Below are 14,522 nucleotides of genomic sequence, written 5' to 3'. Positions count from 1 at the left end.
TTTGTGGTGGTAAAGAATTGGAAACTGGTTCCCCATTAATTGGGGAATGGCTGAACAAGTTATGGCATATGAACATGATGGAATGCTATTGCACTGTAAATAAATGATGAAGCGATGGTTTCAGAAAAACCTGGGAAGACCTTGTATGAACTCATCTAAAGCTAAATAAGGAGAACAATTTATAAAATAACAGCAATACAATAATTAAGTTTGAGAGACTTAGTAACTCAGATCAACACAATGACCAACCTCAAATCCAAAGAACTCATGATATAACATGCATGAGGCACTGACTGCAAATTGAAGGATCTTCTCTCTCTCTCTCTTTCTCTCTCTCTCTCTCTCTCTCTCTCTCTCTCTCTCTCTCTCTCTCTCTCTCTCTCTCTCTCTCTCTCTCTCTCTCTGTCTTTCTCTGTCTCTCTCTGTTTATTTCCTTTCTGTTTTTCTTTTTGACATGGCCAATTCAGGAAATTTGTTTTGCATTACATATTTGCAATAGACTTTCTTTTCCTTGCCTTCTCAGTGATTAGGGAAGGGAAAGAATCTGAAATTGAAAATAAAACAAAACCGAATTTTTAAAAGTAATTAAAAAACCCATGAAGATCATAAAGTTACTTGCATGGGTCTCAGAGCTCCTTGGGGAAAGCCAGAGTATTTGTTCACCAAACTTTTTATACTCCAAACATTCACAAATTCCTAAAGAACTGCAAACCCCCAGGTACTTCCTTTCCAACATTATTTTTAAATAGAGAAAAAAACCCCACAAGTCTGTATCCATATATATGTGCTGGAGGATGTTTTTGTAATCCAAAGAAACCCTTTATCATTTCTTTAGGAACATTGTCTTCATTCACAGCTAAAATAATTTTTTCTTTTAAAATTTACAATGTCTTTAAGCTAAAATAAATCATCTGTGAAAGAAGACACTCAGTAGAAGACAACCTTGCATTTTTTCCCAAAGGGAATGCAGAAAAGAGCACTATGACGGAATATCTTCTGCAGAATACAGTTAGCTTAGATGTTACACACAGTTAATTGTGGTCTTTGAGATCCTTCATCCATTAAATCAATTAGATATATTTTTAAAGTATGTAGAGGATATCAGTACTGAGTGTCCTTTTTGAGAAAATAGCACTCAGCATCAATCATGAGCAAATACTGTTGAGACAATGAAGCTGCTTTTGCTTTATTTGGAACAGCTGTCTGTCACTAACAGATGCCTCTTTCTAGAACTTGGAATTTTTAGTAAGAGTGTTTTCCCCCGTGGGATTTTCACGTTTTAACATGTTTCTTGCAAATGTATGAATAGAAATTGAATTTATGGTGGTTAGAAAAAATAATATCTACCGGTTAACAAAAGCTTGTGCATTTTATTTGCCTCCAAAGGAACATAAAACACTTTTTTTTTTTTTGGCTGCCCTGGCTTCCTTCCTCTCTGCCTTCTCCCTGCTGTACTTCCTTTCCCTTTTTCTGTATTGAAGTAGAAAAACACGTCTTCACAGTTTTATTAGAATGGAACTTTCTCAAGGGTCCTTTTCTCTGAAGCCTTGAGGTGCAGTGAGATGCTTTATAGGGTGATTGTGCTTTGTTTTCTATTTTAATAATATCTGTGATTGCTAACAATTGAACATCTGCCCACTTCTTAGCTATGAGATCTGGGCGAGGAGGTTCTTCTATAAAAGATACAATAGCCTAGTCTCAAATGTATTAAATAATGTTTGAAACATTGTCTGTAAAACATGTTGGGGCTTATTGCGGCATTGAAACTTTGTTTTTGCATTTGGAAAGGTTTTTTCAACCATTACTCACTAAATACTTGTTGGATTTAGGAATGTTTTATGTTTAAACATCTGTAGGGAATAGGAATGGGAATGGTTGCTGCCAGAACTTTACCCCCAGAACCTATACATGCTGACAACTGTTGACATGTACTGGCAAACTTATCAGGAACCTCATATCTGTCCATCCATTGTTTGTTCCAACACTAGGGCTAAATCAGTGAAGTGAAGATGGTATTCATCACAACAGATTCAGCTAGATGGGGCAGTGAGTAGGATGCTAGACTTGGAGTCAGGAAGACCCAAGTTCAAATCCAGTCTTAGACACTTACTAACTGTGTACTTAACCTCTGTCTGACCCAGATTCCTCATCTATAAAATGGAAATAATAATAGCACCTATCTCTCATGATTATTGTACAAAATGAAGCAATAGAATTGTAAAGCACTTTGCAAACCTTAAAGCTACACACACACACACACACACACACACACACACACAAATGCTAGCTATTATTACATCTCCTTTTATTACTAGTGCTTTCTCTGGACCTTGTTGCAAAATATCTCCCATTCTCTGCCCTCCCACCCCCAAAGATGTCAAGAAGCATTTACGTAGACCTGCCATATGCTAAGCATTGCACTATTGCATTGGAGATAGAGAAACAGAAATTAAACATTCGCTGTCCAGCATGTACAAAAATAAATACAAGACCATTTTCCTTATGGGGCAAAGGCACTTCCTGCTTGGGGAGGGGAGGGTCAGGGAAGATTTCATGTAGAAGATGGTGCCTGAGCTGACATCTGAAGGAAACTTGGAATTCTAAGAGGCCAAGGTGAGGAGGAAGTGCACCCTAGGCATAAAGGTCAGCTTGTGCAAAGACATAAAAATAGGAGATGGAATGTTGTGTGTGAGGAGCAACAGGAAGCTCAGTTTGGGGAGACCACCCCGTATGAAAGGCTGCAGAGGTCTACTGGGGTCAGCTATGGAATTTAAGTGCCTAATAGGGGAGCTTTATATTTGACCCTCAGTGCAATAGGGAGCTAGTAGAGTCTACCAATTCTTTTCAGCAGAAAGTAGATGCAAATAGTCACTTTGAATTCAGTGATGCCATGTGGTGTTCACTGCATATCTGAGGTTTAGTTAAATTTTGAACTTTATCCAGCATTGGATAATTAACTATCTTCAACTGGAATACAATACATCTTTTTTGGTTCCTAAGGTGATTTAAGATAAATAATTCTTCAAAATTCAAAGCTGCCTTGTTTTTTTTTTTTCAGTATAATACCAAAAAGAAAAAACTATGTAGTATAATGGTCAGAGCACTGGACCTGGAGTCGGGAATACCTGAGGTTGAGTCCTGCTTCAGACCTTTACTAACTGTGTGACCTTAAGCATGTCATTTAACTTCTTTCAACATTAGATTCCTCATCTGTAAAATAGGAACAATAAAGCAGCACTTCTCATGAAGGTTATTAGAAGGCTCCAAGAAGGTAACATATATAAAGGGCTTTGTAAACGTTAAAGCGCTATATAAATGCCAGCTGTTATAGAGATGTTTTAAAGAAAAAAAAATAACAAATAGTCTTAGCAGCATTAAATAGGGGCAAATGTCTATGGGAATTGTAAAAAAAATCATTAGGCCTAAACAGAACCTGTATATGAACTTGTGAAAAGTATTCCAAGTCCTACTTCAGAAGGCACTCATAAAAAATATTTCCCCCGGAGTGTACCTGCATCTTTAGCACAGGCAAGAAAACTGGTGCTCACATGTGTCCATTGAGCCTGATCCCATAATATCACAGCAGTGTTTTCTTTAGGGGCTCTTTGTTCAGGACAGTAGATGAGCTCACTCACATGGCGGTCAATACCGTTCTCTTTAATATTCTTCAGTTCTGTGTGGATGAACATCTTAGATGATTGAAAAAAACTAACGTTATAAACAGTCTTGAGTTGAAACTAAATAAAACTTATAACAACATTAATGTGACCTATGTGGAATGGCATGAATTATGAAATTTGTTATGGAATAATGGAAAGAACCTTGGATTTAGAGGTAAGAATCCTGGGCTTGAATCTCAATTTTGATATAATGTCAAAATTCAGCAGATTATTTATATTATCTTTTTAGTTTCCTCTGAATAAAGACAACATACTCTCAACTTCTCTGCTGGTCAGAAAGCACACTATAAAACTATTAATAATAATAAAAATTATTATTTAAATAATAATAAAATGATGTATTAAATAATAATTATAGCTAACATTTCTATAGTGCTTATTATGTGCCAGGCACTGTGTGCTAAGCACTTAAAAAAAATCTCATTCATCCTCACAACAGTTCTGAGGTGGGTGCTATTAGTATCTCTGTTTTAGAAATGAGAAAACTGAAGCAAATATATTAAGTGACTTGCCCAGGGTCACACAGCTGTTGAGTGTCTGAGGTCAGATTTGAATTTAGGTCTCCTGATTCTAGATCCCTATTAAAATGTCTGTTATTATTAGGCTAATGGTTATTATGCTTCATAGCTATTAGATATAAAGTCTTGTAAATGCCTCCATTATTGTTGTTTCTTCAGCCATGCCCAGTGTTTCTGGGGTTAGCCTGGTGGAATGGGGATGCTCTAACGAGGGAGGAAAAGAAGAATCCATGGGCCCAAATCTATGCCCTTGCTAGAAGTAAAGGTTGGAAAGAACCACTTCTTGGTTTTCATTTCTTCTGTTATTTTAAGGTTAGGGGCCTACACTGCCCTGTTATTATCCTAAAATAGCCTTTGAGTCACTTTAAGTCAAAATAGTCCCAGGACCCCTCTTCTCTATCTTGCCCTAGCTTCTCATACCTTGGATTATTAGCATCTGATACTTATGTAGGGGTTCCTGGAATATCTGGGACTTGAGAACCTCCTGCTGCAAAAGTGGGGAGACCTGGCCATTGAGATCATCCAGGATGCCTCAAGGAAGTCTCAGAGGAGTTTGTTACTCTGTCCAATTTTCTTTTTGTCCCCAGAGCTTTAGGAACAGGGTGGGGACTAGAAATGGTGCTCTCCCATCCCTCAGAACAGAATTACATATACAAACTGAGCTTTATGATTTTAGAAAAGACTAAAAATATATCCAGCTCAGAAACTTAGTCAAATAAGCAAACACCTGGGTAGGGCCAAAAAAAGGGGAGGAATGGTAGGAGTGACATTCACATGTTAATATGAATTGCTACTTCTCAACCATCCAAAGGAAGGGAAAGAACCTCATGGTCTTAGTACGTACTAGAATGAGATATTGTGCTAGGAGAATAGCTCTCATGGACCTTGGTGAATAGTTTATCAGTTCACAAATGAAACCAGTTAGAATAACTCTAAAAGGAATAACCAAAAGAATTTAGAAGCTGTTCACCACAAATCATTTCACTTCTCTCAGGGACTCCATTTCTTTAATCTGTAAAATAAGTAGATTGGACTAGGTGACCACAACAATCCTGTGAGGCAGGTATAGGTATTAGTATTACTATTTTATAGATGAGGAAAGTGAGGCACAGAGGTTAAAGGACTGATCTGTGAGCATAATAAACATGACAATAGCTAACATTTATTTTGTGCCAGGCACAAAATATCATCTCATTTTATCCTCATAACAACTCTAGGAGGTAGGCACTATTATTATCTATAGATGAAGAAACTGAGGCAAAAGTCCAGTGACTTGCCCAGGGTCACATAGTTGGTAATCAATTGAGGCTGGATTTGAACTCAGATCTTCCTGATTCCAGACCTGGCTTTATCTACTGTATCATCTACCTGCTCCACCCCTCTAGCAAGAAGATTTGAATCAGGTCTTTTGTGAATGGCAGTATATTACTCATGCCTACTTAACATAGAAAAGAGAAAAATGTCTTGCAAGTAAAGTAGATGACTCAGTCCTGAATTATTCTGTTGATTTATCAGTAGAAGCACTCAATTACAGAGGTCAGCAGTATCTGAAAAGGTAACTCAGACCAACCCCATCTTTCTTAGAAAGGGCATATAATTAAATCAGTCAACTCTATTCATAGATTTCCAATGACAAAGGTTCTCCCTACATTTAGTCTTCCCTTTTGCGCTTGAACACTTCTTCCAGATATCTAAATTAAATCTTTCTTGCTGCCAGCTGGTATACTCCCTCTAGTACTATCTTCTATAGAGATGAACTCCTCTATAAAAATATTTCAAATTTTTAAAAACATTATTAAATCATACTTCTGTTATTATGTATCTTTATAAAACTCTATGAAACAGGTAGTGTAAATAAATCATCTCCATCTAGCAGATGAGGAAACAGACTCAGGGAGATGAAATAGCTTGCCCACAGTCCCAAAATGAATAGGTAAGTTAGAGCTAGAACTCAAACCCAGATCTTCTCCCTCCAAGTTCAGGACTGTTTATGAAATAGACCCTAAAAGGAAGAAAAAGGAACAACTGCTGGCAGTTAAAGGGAGGCACATTTAGATTTGATATAAGGGAAAGCACCATAATAGAGATATGTACATGAAATAGGCTGCCTCTGGAGGTAGTTGGTTGCCTCCTAATTAGGGGTCTTTGGGTAGAGGCTGAATGATATTTGTTTAGAATGGTGTAGGAATCCTTTTTATTTTTTTAGGAATGGGTTGGAGTAGATGGCTATTGACATCACTTTCAACTCTGAAATTCTGTGATTCTGTCTCTTGACTTTCACTTTTCCTCTACATCAGATTCCTTGCTTGGTTTGAAATCCATAATCTACCTGAAAGGATAACACTACACTAATGGAACTGTAGGAATGAATGACTGTGTATATCCCTTCCCATCATCCTCTTTTGCTATTTTTCCTAGAGAAAGAGACCAAAACATAATTCAAACATGATGAATCTAAGAATCAGTTCCCATTCCAGCATTCCAGGAGGATTCATAATCTCATCAATGTGGATACTCTTTCCAATGATATGTTATTTCAGTCATATCTAACTTTTTGTTACCCCATTTTGGGTTTTTTTTGGCAAAGATAATAGAGTGGTTTGCCATTTCCTTCACCAGCCCCTTTTACAGATAAGGAATTGAGGCAAATAGGGTTAAGTGACTTGCCCAGTGTCACACAGCTAGTAAGTATCTGAAACCAGATTTGAACTCATGAAGATGAGTCTGTCTTTCTGATTCCAAGTCCACTACACCACTTAGCTGCCCACTGTGGCTCTTTACCTATCTGTGCCTATTCATCCTGTGTTACTCTTCTGCATGTCCTTCCATAAGTTCAACCTAAGAGGCTAGCCCAACCAACTGGGGGCCTTCTTTATGTTCTTAAGATACTGGAACAGAAAGGCATTCATTGGCTGGCCCATCTTTTTTGCTCATATATTTGTTTGGTGTCAATTCTCATATCACTTCTGCATAATCCTAGTTCTAATGTGTTGCAAACTGCTGACGTGACTTTCAGTCATGTCATCACCATAAGGATATAGGTGTTAAAAAGATGGCCCTGTATTTTAGAGAAGCTTACAGTCATAAAAAGAAGTTAGTAATTTCCCAATGGCGACTCACTCATCTAAGAAGCAACAGACTGACAAATTTGTTTCATGCCCTAAAAAGAAGTAAGCCAATCAATAAAAGGCAAAGTTGATTTTGAGATGACAAATCTATGTTTCTTCATTTACAGCTAACTTGTTATCTTTCTTTCAGAACGCTGCAAATGTAAGCCTGTAAGAGCCACACAGAAGACCTATTTCCGGAACAATTATAACTATGGTAAGAGTAACTATGAAGTGCAATTTAGTACTCCTGGGGTTTAGGAAATCAAAGAATTGGTTGTTATTTTGAATACTGGCTTTAAATTTATACAGGTAGAACTTTTCATATAATTTCCATTGTGAAGGATGTATGATTAACATGGAGTCAGAAGCGAGAATGCAATTCTGAATTGTGGATGCTCCTGACATCTTGTTCCTGTTTGCACAAAGATGAACAGCCCCAGATTTCAAAATAAGGAAAAATCAGATTTGTTAACTTCATTCAGGTTGTATCACACAGGAAATACTGGCATGTTTTGTAAATAACATGGAGAGTTGGAAAGAAGGTCTGTCTTTCTAAAGTTTTAATATTCCTGGGACCTTGTTATTATTTGGTTATTGTACATTTTAAAATTGTTCAGTACAGGCAAGAAACAAAATTTATGAGTATTCATTACTTCATATAATATATGTGAAATGAGGATGTAGAGTCTTTTTTCATTTTTATAATCCCAATGACCGACACAATTGCTTGTGTACACACACACACACACATTATGTATATGCCAATTAATCTATGGCCTGACTTGAACTCAGGCCCTCTTGATTCTAAGACTAGTCTCCTTACAGCTATATTGCACTGCTTTTCACCTTGGGTAGATCCTAAATAAATGTTTGTTGAATGAATTAATTTATGATATGCAAAAATATATCCAACATGAAAAGTATGCTGAACATAAAAGAATATTTATTTGAAAAAGTGATTTAGAATCTTACAGAATGTCAGTTATCCATGTCAGGGCTTAATCCTGTAAGCATTTTCTTTTCTTTTTAGCACAGATGAGGATCATGAAGTACTAGGTGATGTCTCCCCAGGGGACTATTAATGTTAAAAGGCAGCAAATTAGACAATTACACATTATTAATTAGTTAATTGAATCAAATTTATTCTGTACTAAAAATGTTTCACTGTGAAACTTTAGTGCCCGGTTTTAGGTAAGACAGGATATAAATAAATTGATACACTGATTTTGTTTGTACTTCCTAAAAATTTTATTAGAGAGAGAAATAGACTAGGACTATAAATATTAGAAGCCCTATTAGTGACATGTTAAGTAGTTTTTCCTTATGTTGAATAGAAATTTTCATTGCTATACCTTCCATCCATTATTCCTAGTTGTGCTTGCTGGGGTCATAGTGCACAAATTGGATCCCTCTTGAATGTGGCTTTGTTTCAGTTAATTGAGGACAGTTTTCATGTTTACTATTATCTCTTGTATACCTTAAACTTCCCTAATTCCTTTAGCAGATCCTGACATTTCAAGATCTAGTTACCCTTCACCATGCTGACTATTCTTGGGATAGTCTTCAGTTTATCAATGTCTTTTCTAAAATAAAATGCTGGGAACTGACCACAGTACTTTATATGGTCTCACAATGACACAGTATAGTAGGACTATGAGCTCCTTTCAGGACCCTGTGCTTCTCAGTGTATTAGACTTCACTATCTTTTTGGTTGTTATCTCACACCAATACAGTAAGCTTGCAGTCCACTAAAACCCTCAGGTCTTTTTCAGACTACTACTATCTAACCGTGCATCTCCCTATCCTGTACTTTTTGTAACAGGATTTTTGAATCCGAGTATAGGATTACATTGATTGAGATAAGGTCTGGAATTGTAGTTTCATTAGTATAGGAAACTCTCTGGTGAAGAAGCTCCCTTTACCAATGTAGGTCTTTACAACTTGTACCTTAAAAGTTGCCTAGAGCAACTGAGGACTGAGAGGGCAGCTAGGTGGTCCAGTGGATAGTGCAGGGCCTGGAGTCAGGAAAACTCATCTTCCTGAGTTCAAATCCAGTCTCAGACATTTACTAGCTATGTGTCCCTGGGCAAGTCACTTAACCCAGTTTGCCTCAGTTTCCTCATCTGTAAAATAAGCTGGAGAAGGAAATGACAAACCTTCCCAGTATCTTGGTCAAGAAAACCCCAAATGGGGGTCACAAAAAGTCAGACACAACTGACATAGCTCAGCTACAACTATAACAACAACAGAACTGAGAGGTTGAATGACTTGTTCAGGCTCACAAAGTCAGACGTGGTTTGAACCCAGGTACCAGCTCTCCGTCCATAATGCCATGTGGTCTCCTTTTTCCACTGATAACTATTCAGTTTCATCTTATTTGATTCAACCCAGTATCTGGCCTGTTGAAAATTTTAGAATCCAACCTCAATCACCCAACATTTTACAGTTAAATTAACCTTAGCTAGAGCATCCTATCTCTGGAGACATATCACCAGAGGTCTGGCCACTAGATGATTATTTATTTTGGCCACAAAATAATCAAAAGAATGATAACAATCTATTTCTAAAGTGCTTTAAGGTCTACAAATTTTCTGCAGATGTTAGGAGGCATTTAGTGCAAGAATTATCCTTCCTAATTTACAAATAAGGAAAATAAGATTGAGAGAGTTTGTTATGCTTAGGGTGTCATATAGCTCATAAATGGTAGAGCTGGGATATAAACCCAGATCTCCTGATCCCATGTCAAGGTCACTTTTTACCAGCATTCTTCTCTAACCACAATAGCTCTCCTCATGTAGACTAACCACTGAGCATTAGAGAAGTTGTGATTTGCTTTAGAAGGTGGATCCAGATTGAAGAAATTACATTTCTTTTGAATTGTTGCTTCAGCAGGGTAACTCAATCCTTCCATCATGAATATGTTGTTTGAGTCCTTGTCTTTCTCAGTAATGAATGAACTTTGAAAGGTTGAAAGGAACAGTTTATCCAAGCATCTAAACATCTAAATGTTTATTTGAAGCCCCTTTTATCTAAAAATTGAGTAGCAGTTTCAGAAAAAAGGGCCTCTCAGAGGATTTGAGTAGTTTGACTTTTGACAACACTAAAAATCCCACAAGAACTTTGGCTGTTTAAACTCATCACTGTGTTATTATATAGGAACACAGAATGAACAAAAATCAGAGCTTTAAAAAAACACTGGATTTCACTCAAGGAAATAATAATCATTTGCACTTTTATATTGCTGTAAGATTATCCATTAACTTTTCTTAGCAAAAACAAAAACACCTTTGGAGTAGGTAGTGTATCATTCCCATTTTACAGATGAAAAAACTGAAGCCCAAGGAGAATTAATGAATGGGCGAAGACCACATAGCTAGTAAGTGTCAGAGCTAGTCCTCATGGATAGTTCTCAGTTCAAGATGAGAGTTTTCTTCATTATATCATGCAGACTCTAATATATTTATTTTTTAAATTTTATTTTATTTTCAGGTCCAAATTCTCTTTCTTTCATCTCCTCCCTTCCTCAAATTCCCAATTGGACAGTAAGGGCAGTAGAGTAGTTTATAGTTTGTTTTATTATATGTTAAAAATATTTTGTTGTTCCTTTGTTTACATCATTGCTATTTCTCCCCAAACCCCCATTGCCCATAGAATTCTGCCTTATAACAAAGGAGTGACAGTTAAGAAAAAACAATGTAACACATTGGCCATGTCTGACATAGCATTCCATTTCACATCGGCCATACGTTACCACTTATCTACCAAAAAGATGTATATATATTTCTCTGGAGACAAGTTCTGATGGGTTTGTGTTGTTTTATTTTATATTATACGTTATTATATTTTATTTATAAATATATAAATATTATATTATATATAAATATGTATATTTATATATAGATAGATAAAATTATTATATAGATAAAATTATTTCTATATAATTGTATATAATTACATATATAATTTATGTGTATACATGTATAGGCACATTTATGAATATATTACATGTACCCACATATGCATGTATATATAGTTCTCGTGGTTCTGCCTATTTTGCTCAGTAAACATTTTGATGTCTTCCCAAGTTACATAGACATTTTTTGTATTTTTCATTTCTTAAAGTACAGCAGTATTCCACAACATTAACATACCATTACGTGTTCAGTCATTCCCTACTTAATGAATACTCAGCTTCCAGGGTTCTTTTCCCCTTTCACAAGTGTTGCTATGTCTGGGAATAGAGAATATCAAACAATCTGTAGTAAAACGAAGTAGTAAAGGAAGAAATAGGTGGGCAGTGAAGTCACATTTATGTGGAGATCAGAATGCTTAGAACTGGTGGGTCAGAATGTGAAATGTCATACAAATAGGGCAAGGAAAATGGATGATGATAGTTACACAAATATCATTCAAGCCCCTTTCCTGATGCTAAGCAAACTACCCTACTTTCATTAGGAAAGTATTTTGATAAATAAGAGGGAAATCAAGACAAATGCTGTGAATTTCAATAGCACATCTTTATATACACGAAGGGAGCTAGGTGGCAGAGTAGATAGAGTTCCAATTCAATATGACATACAAGTCACAACTCTGTCTCTATCTCAGTTTCTTCACATGTAAAATGGGGATAATAATAGCACCACTTCCAAGGGTTGTTGTCAAGATCAACTAAAGTTAATATTTGTTAAGCACTTTCCAGACGTTAAGATGTGCTGTAAATATCATCATTATTATCGTTATTGAAAGTCTGTGATTTTGTCTGATGGAATGTATCTATATTTTGGTAGATGTCTTAGAAGACTGCGTAAGAGGCTAAGAGTCTTGTCCATGGTCATGTGCTAGCATGTGTCAAAAGCAGGCTTTGATCCCAGTTTTTCCTGACTCTAATCCCTCACCCCATCCGTTATACCATCTTGATTCTCTGTCTTTACATACAATGAATTTAATGCTGACTATATATGGTAAATCCTTATAGGAAACAATGGAGCCTATATACATGTTTTTTAGTAAACATTTGGAGAAAATTATGTCATGGTATTTTATCTGGGACTGGATTAGTCTGGAAGTTTATAGCACATGAAAACTGGAAGTAGATTAGGTTGGGAACAATGAGGGATCAGTGTGTTCATTTAATTCAGTTCAATAAAAATGCATTTTAAAGGACATGTTAAGTGACTTAAGGGCATGTTAAGTGACTATGCTAAGAGCTTTGGCGACTATAAAGAAGATAGTGCACCTGCTCTTATAGGAGAGAGAAAAAAGTACATGATCATTTGTGCTGCACCTATTGTATACGCTTTGTACATATTCTGATAGAAAAAAAAGCCAGAGGTAGGAGGGAATGGGATGAATTTAGGAAATGGTGAACAATAGTTTGAAAGTGTGTACAGACAAAAGAAAATGGAGATAATCATTCTTGTAGTTCCTATTTTACTGGATTATTACAAAGATCAAATGAGATAAGGGATTTTGCAAACATTGCAAACTTTAAAGCTCTATACAAATATTTGTTATTATTTTTATATGCATTTATGGTATCATGAATGCATGTACTCCCCCTGGTAGTATAGATTATTACCCATCATGCCTTCTCATCTTTTGTGATTGTTGGCCATGTCCTCCCAGTGTTAATTCACAGGAGGTCTACACAATCTGCCAAGTGCATGTGTTTGTATGTGTGGCAGGGGAAGTGGGGAGCTTCTGCTTCTCTTAATATTGTGTAGATACCAGTTGAGAACAGGGATTTTCTATAGGGTTGGTTCTCACTCTTTCACACAGGATCATAGATTTAGAGCAAGAAGAGACCTTAGAGATCATTTAGTCCAATGATCTTTATTTTATACATGAGGAAACTGCTTAGGAAGTAAAGAGAAGCCAGGACCACTGACTCTAAAACAGTGCACTTTCCGTGGTACCTTGCTGCCTCTCCCATGACTTTCCCGCTTCTTCCCTACATCATATATGCCACTGGTGATTTCTTTCATGCTACTTCTTATATGTAAATCATCCTTGGTGTCATAGGCTGCAGCCTAATTATACCCTTCATATAGCTTTCCCTTTGAGTCACCAACAGTTCTGATTCTTTGGGAATAAGGGCATTCCATAATATATATATTCCTATAACATCAATAAGGGAGTAAGAATGTTAATGTAGCTGGACTTTTTGTACAATTGGTTCCTATGAAAGTACAAAATTAACCACAGGAAAACACAGCATATGATGAGATGAGATTCCTTTTATATAAGAGTTGGACTAGATGGATTTCCAATTCTTAAATTCTGTGAGTACCAAAAGATTGGCAACAACCAGGTACCCTGTTTTGTTTTGTTTTAAGACCAGATCTCCCTATTTTGCCCATTGTGGAAGTACAAAGATTACTAATGAGCTTTTCCCACTCTGGTTGGCCTGAGAAGCCAGCCCAGGTGGGTTTGCTGCCGTGGTGGGGAAGGGGAGGGGAAGATCATATTAATGCCAAGCCAAGTGTGGACATTTAATTGCTTAGCCCACTGTAATTCAAACTCTCAAGCTCAAGAGATCCTCGAGCCTCAGCCCCACCAGCAGCAAGGATTCCAGGAATGCACCACTACCCATGTGTCATGTTTTTTGTTTTTTTTTAAATGACTTTCAAGTTTAGTCCAAGTGTTTTCTAATTTATCAGTCTGTATCACTTCTCATTGACCTTAGTATGGCTCACTGGCCCCTGGCTGGAAGAGAATTCAAATCCCAGAAATCAGCAAACAAGGGACCCTGATTTGAATGTGTATTATATTATTATTTCAACTTTATTCCTTTTTTTTTCTCCTCAGTTATTCGGGCAAAAGTGAAGGAAGTAAAGACCAAGTGCCATGATGTCACTGCAGTTGTGGAAGTAAAGGAGATTCTGAAATCTTCTTTGGTGAACATCCCAAGGGATACAATTAATCTTTACACAAATTCGGGTTGCTTATGCCCTCCACTCAATGTTAATGAGGAATATCTCATCATGGGCTATGAAGACGAAGAACGCTCTAGGTATTTGTTGCCTGCTACCTAAAATACGACAGTTTGCTTTCTGTCCCACCCTCCCCCGCCCAGTTGCAGCCATTCTAGATTTGCTTGAAGAACTCAATATTACATTTCCCTCTATAATGTTCCAGGAGAATCATGGAACATGGAATTGAGGCTTTCTTTACCATTAGTCCATGATAATTTTTATTGATTACAGTATGCTTAT

General features: G+C 36.7%; 1 protein-coding gene across 1 annotated transcript in view; it reads left to right on the top strand.

The window, feature by feature from the left end:
* Positions 1 to 14,522, top strand: part of FRZB (frizzled related protein) — a 49,093-nt gene that overhangs the window by 29,420 nt on the left and 5,151 nt on the right. Inside the window, exons 3-4 of the mRNA XM_072612579.1 lie at positions 7,457 to 7,522; positions 14,116 to 14,320. Coding sequence (XP_072468680.1) covers positions 7,457 to 7,522; positions 14,116 to 14,320 — 271 coding nt within the window. The remainder of the gene's footprint in view (positions 1 to 7,456; positions 7,523 to 14,115; positions 14,321 to 14,522) is intronic.

The sequence above is a fragment of the Notamacropus eugenii genome, chromosome 5 (assembly GCF_028372415.1).
Source record: "Notamacropus eugenii isolate mMacEug1 chromosome 5, mMacEug1.pri_v2, whole genome shotgun sequence".
NCBI lineage: Eukaryota > Metazoa > Chordata > Mammalia > Diprotodontia > Macropodidae > Notamacropus > Notamacropus eugenii.
This window is presented reverse-complemented; position numbering and strand designations above follow the sequence as displayed.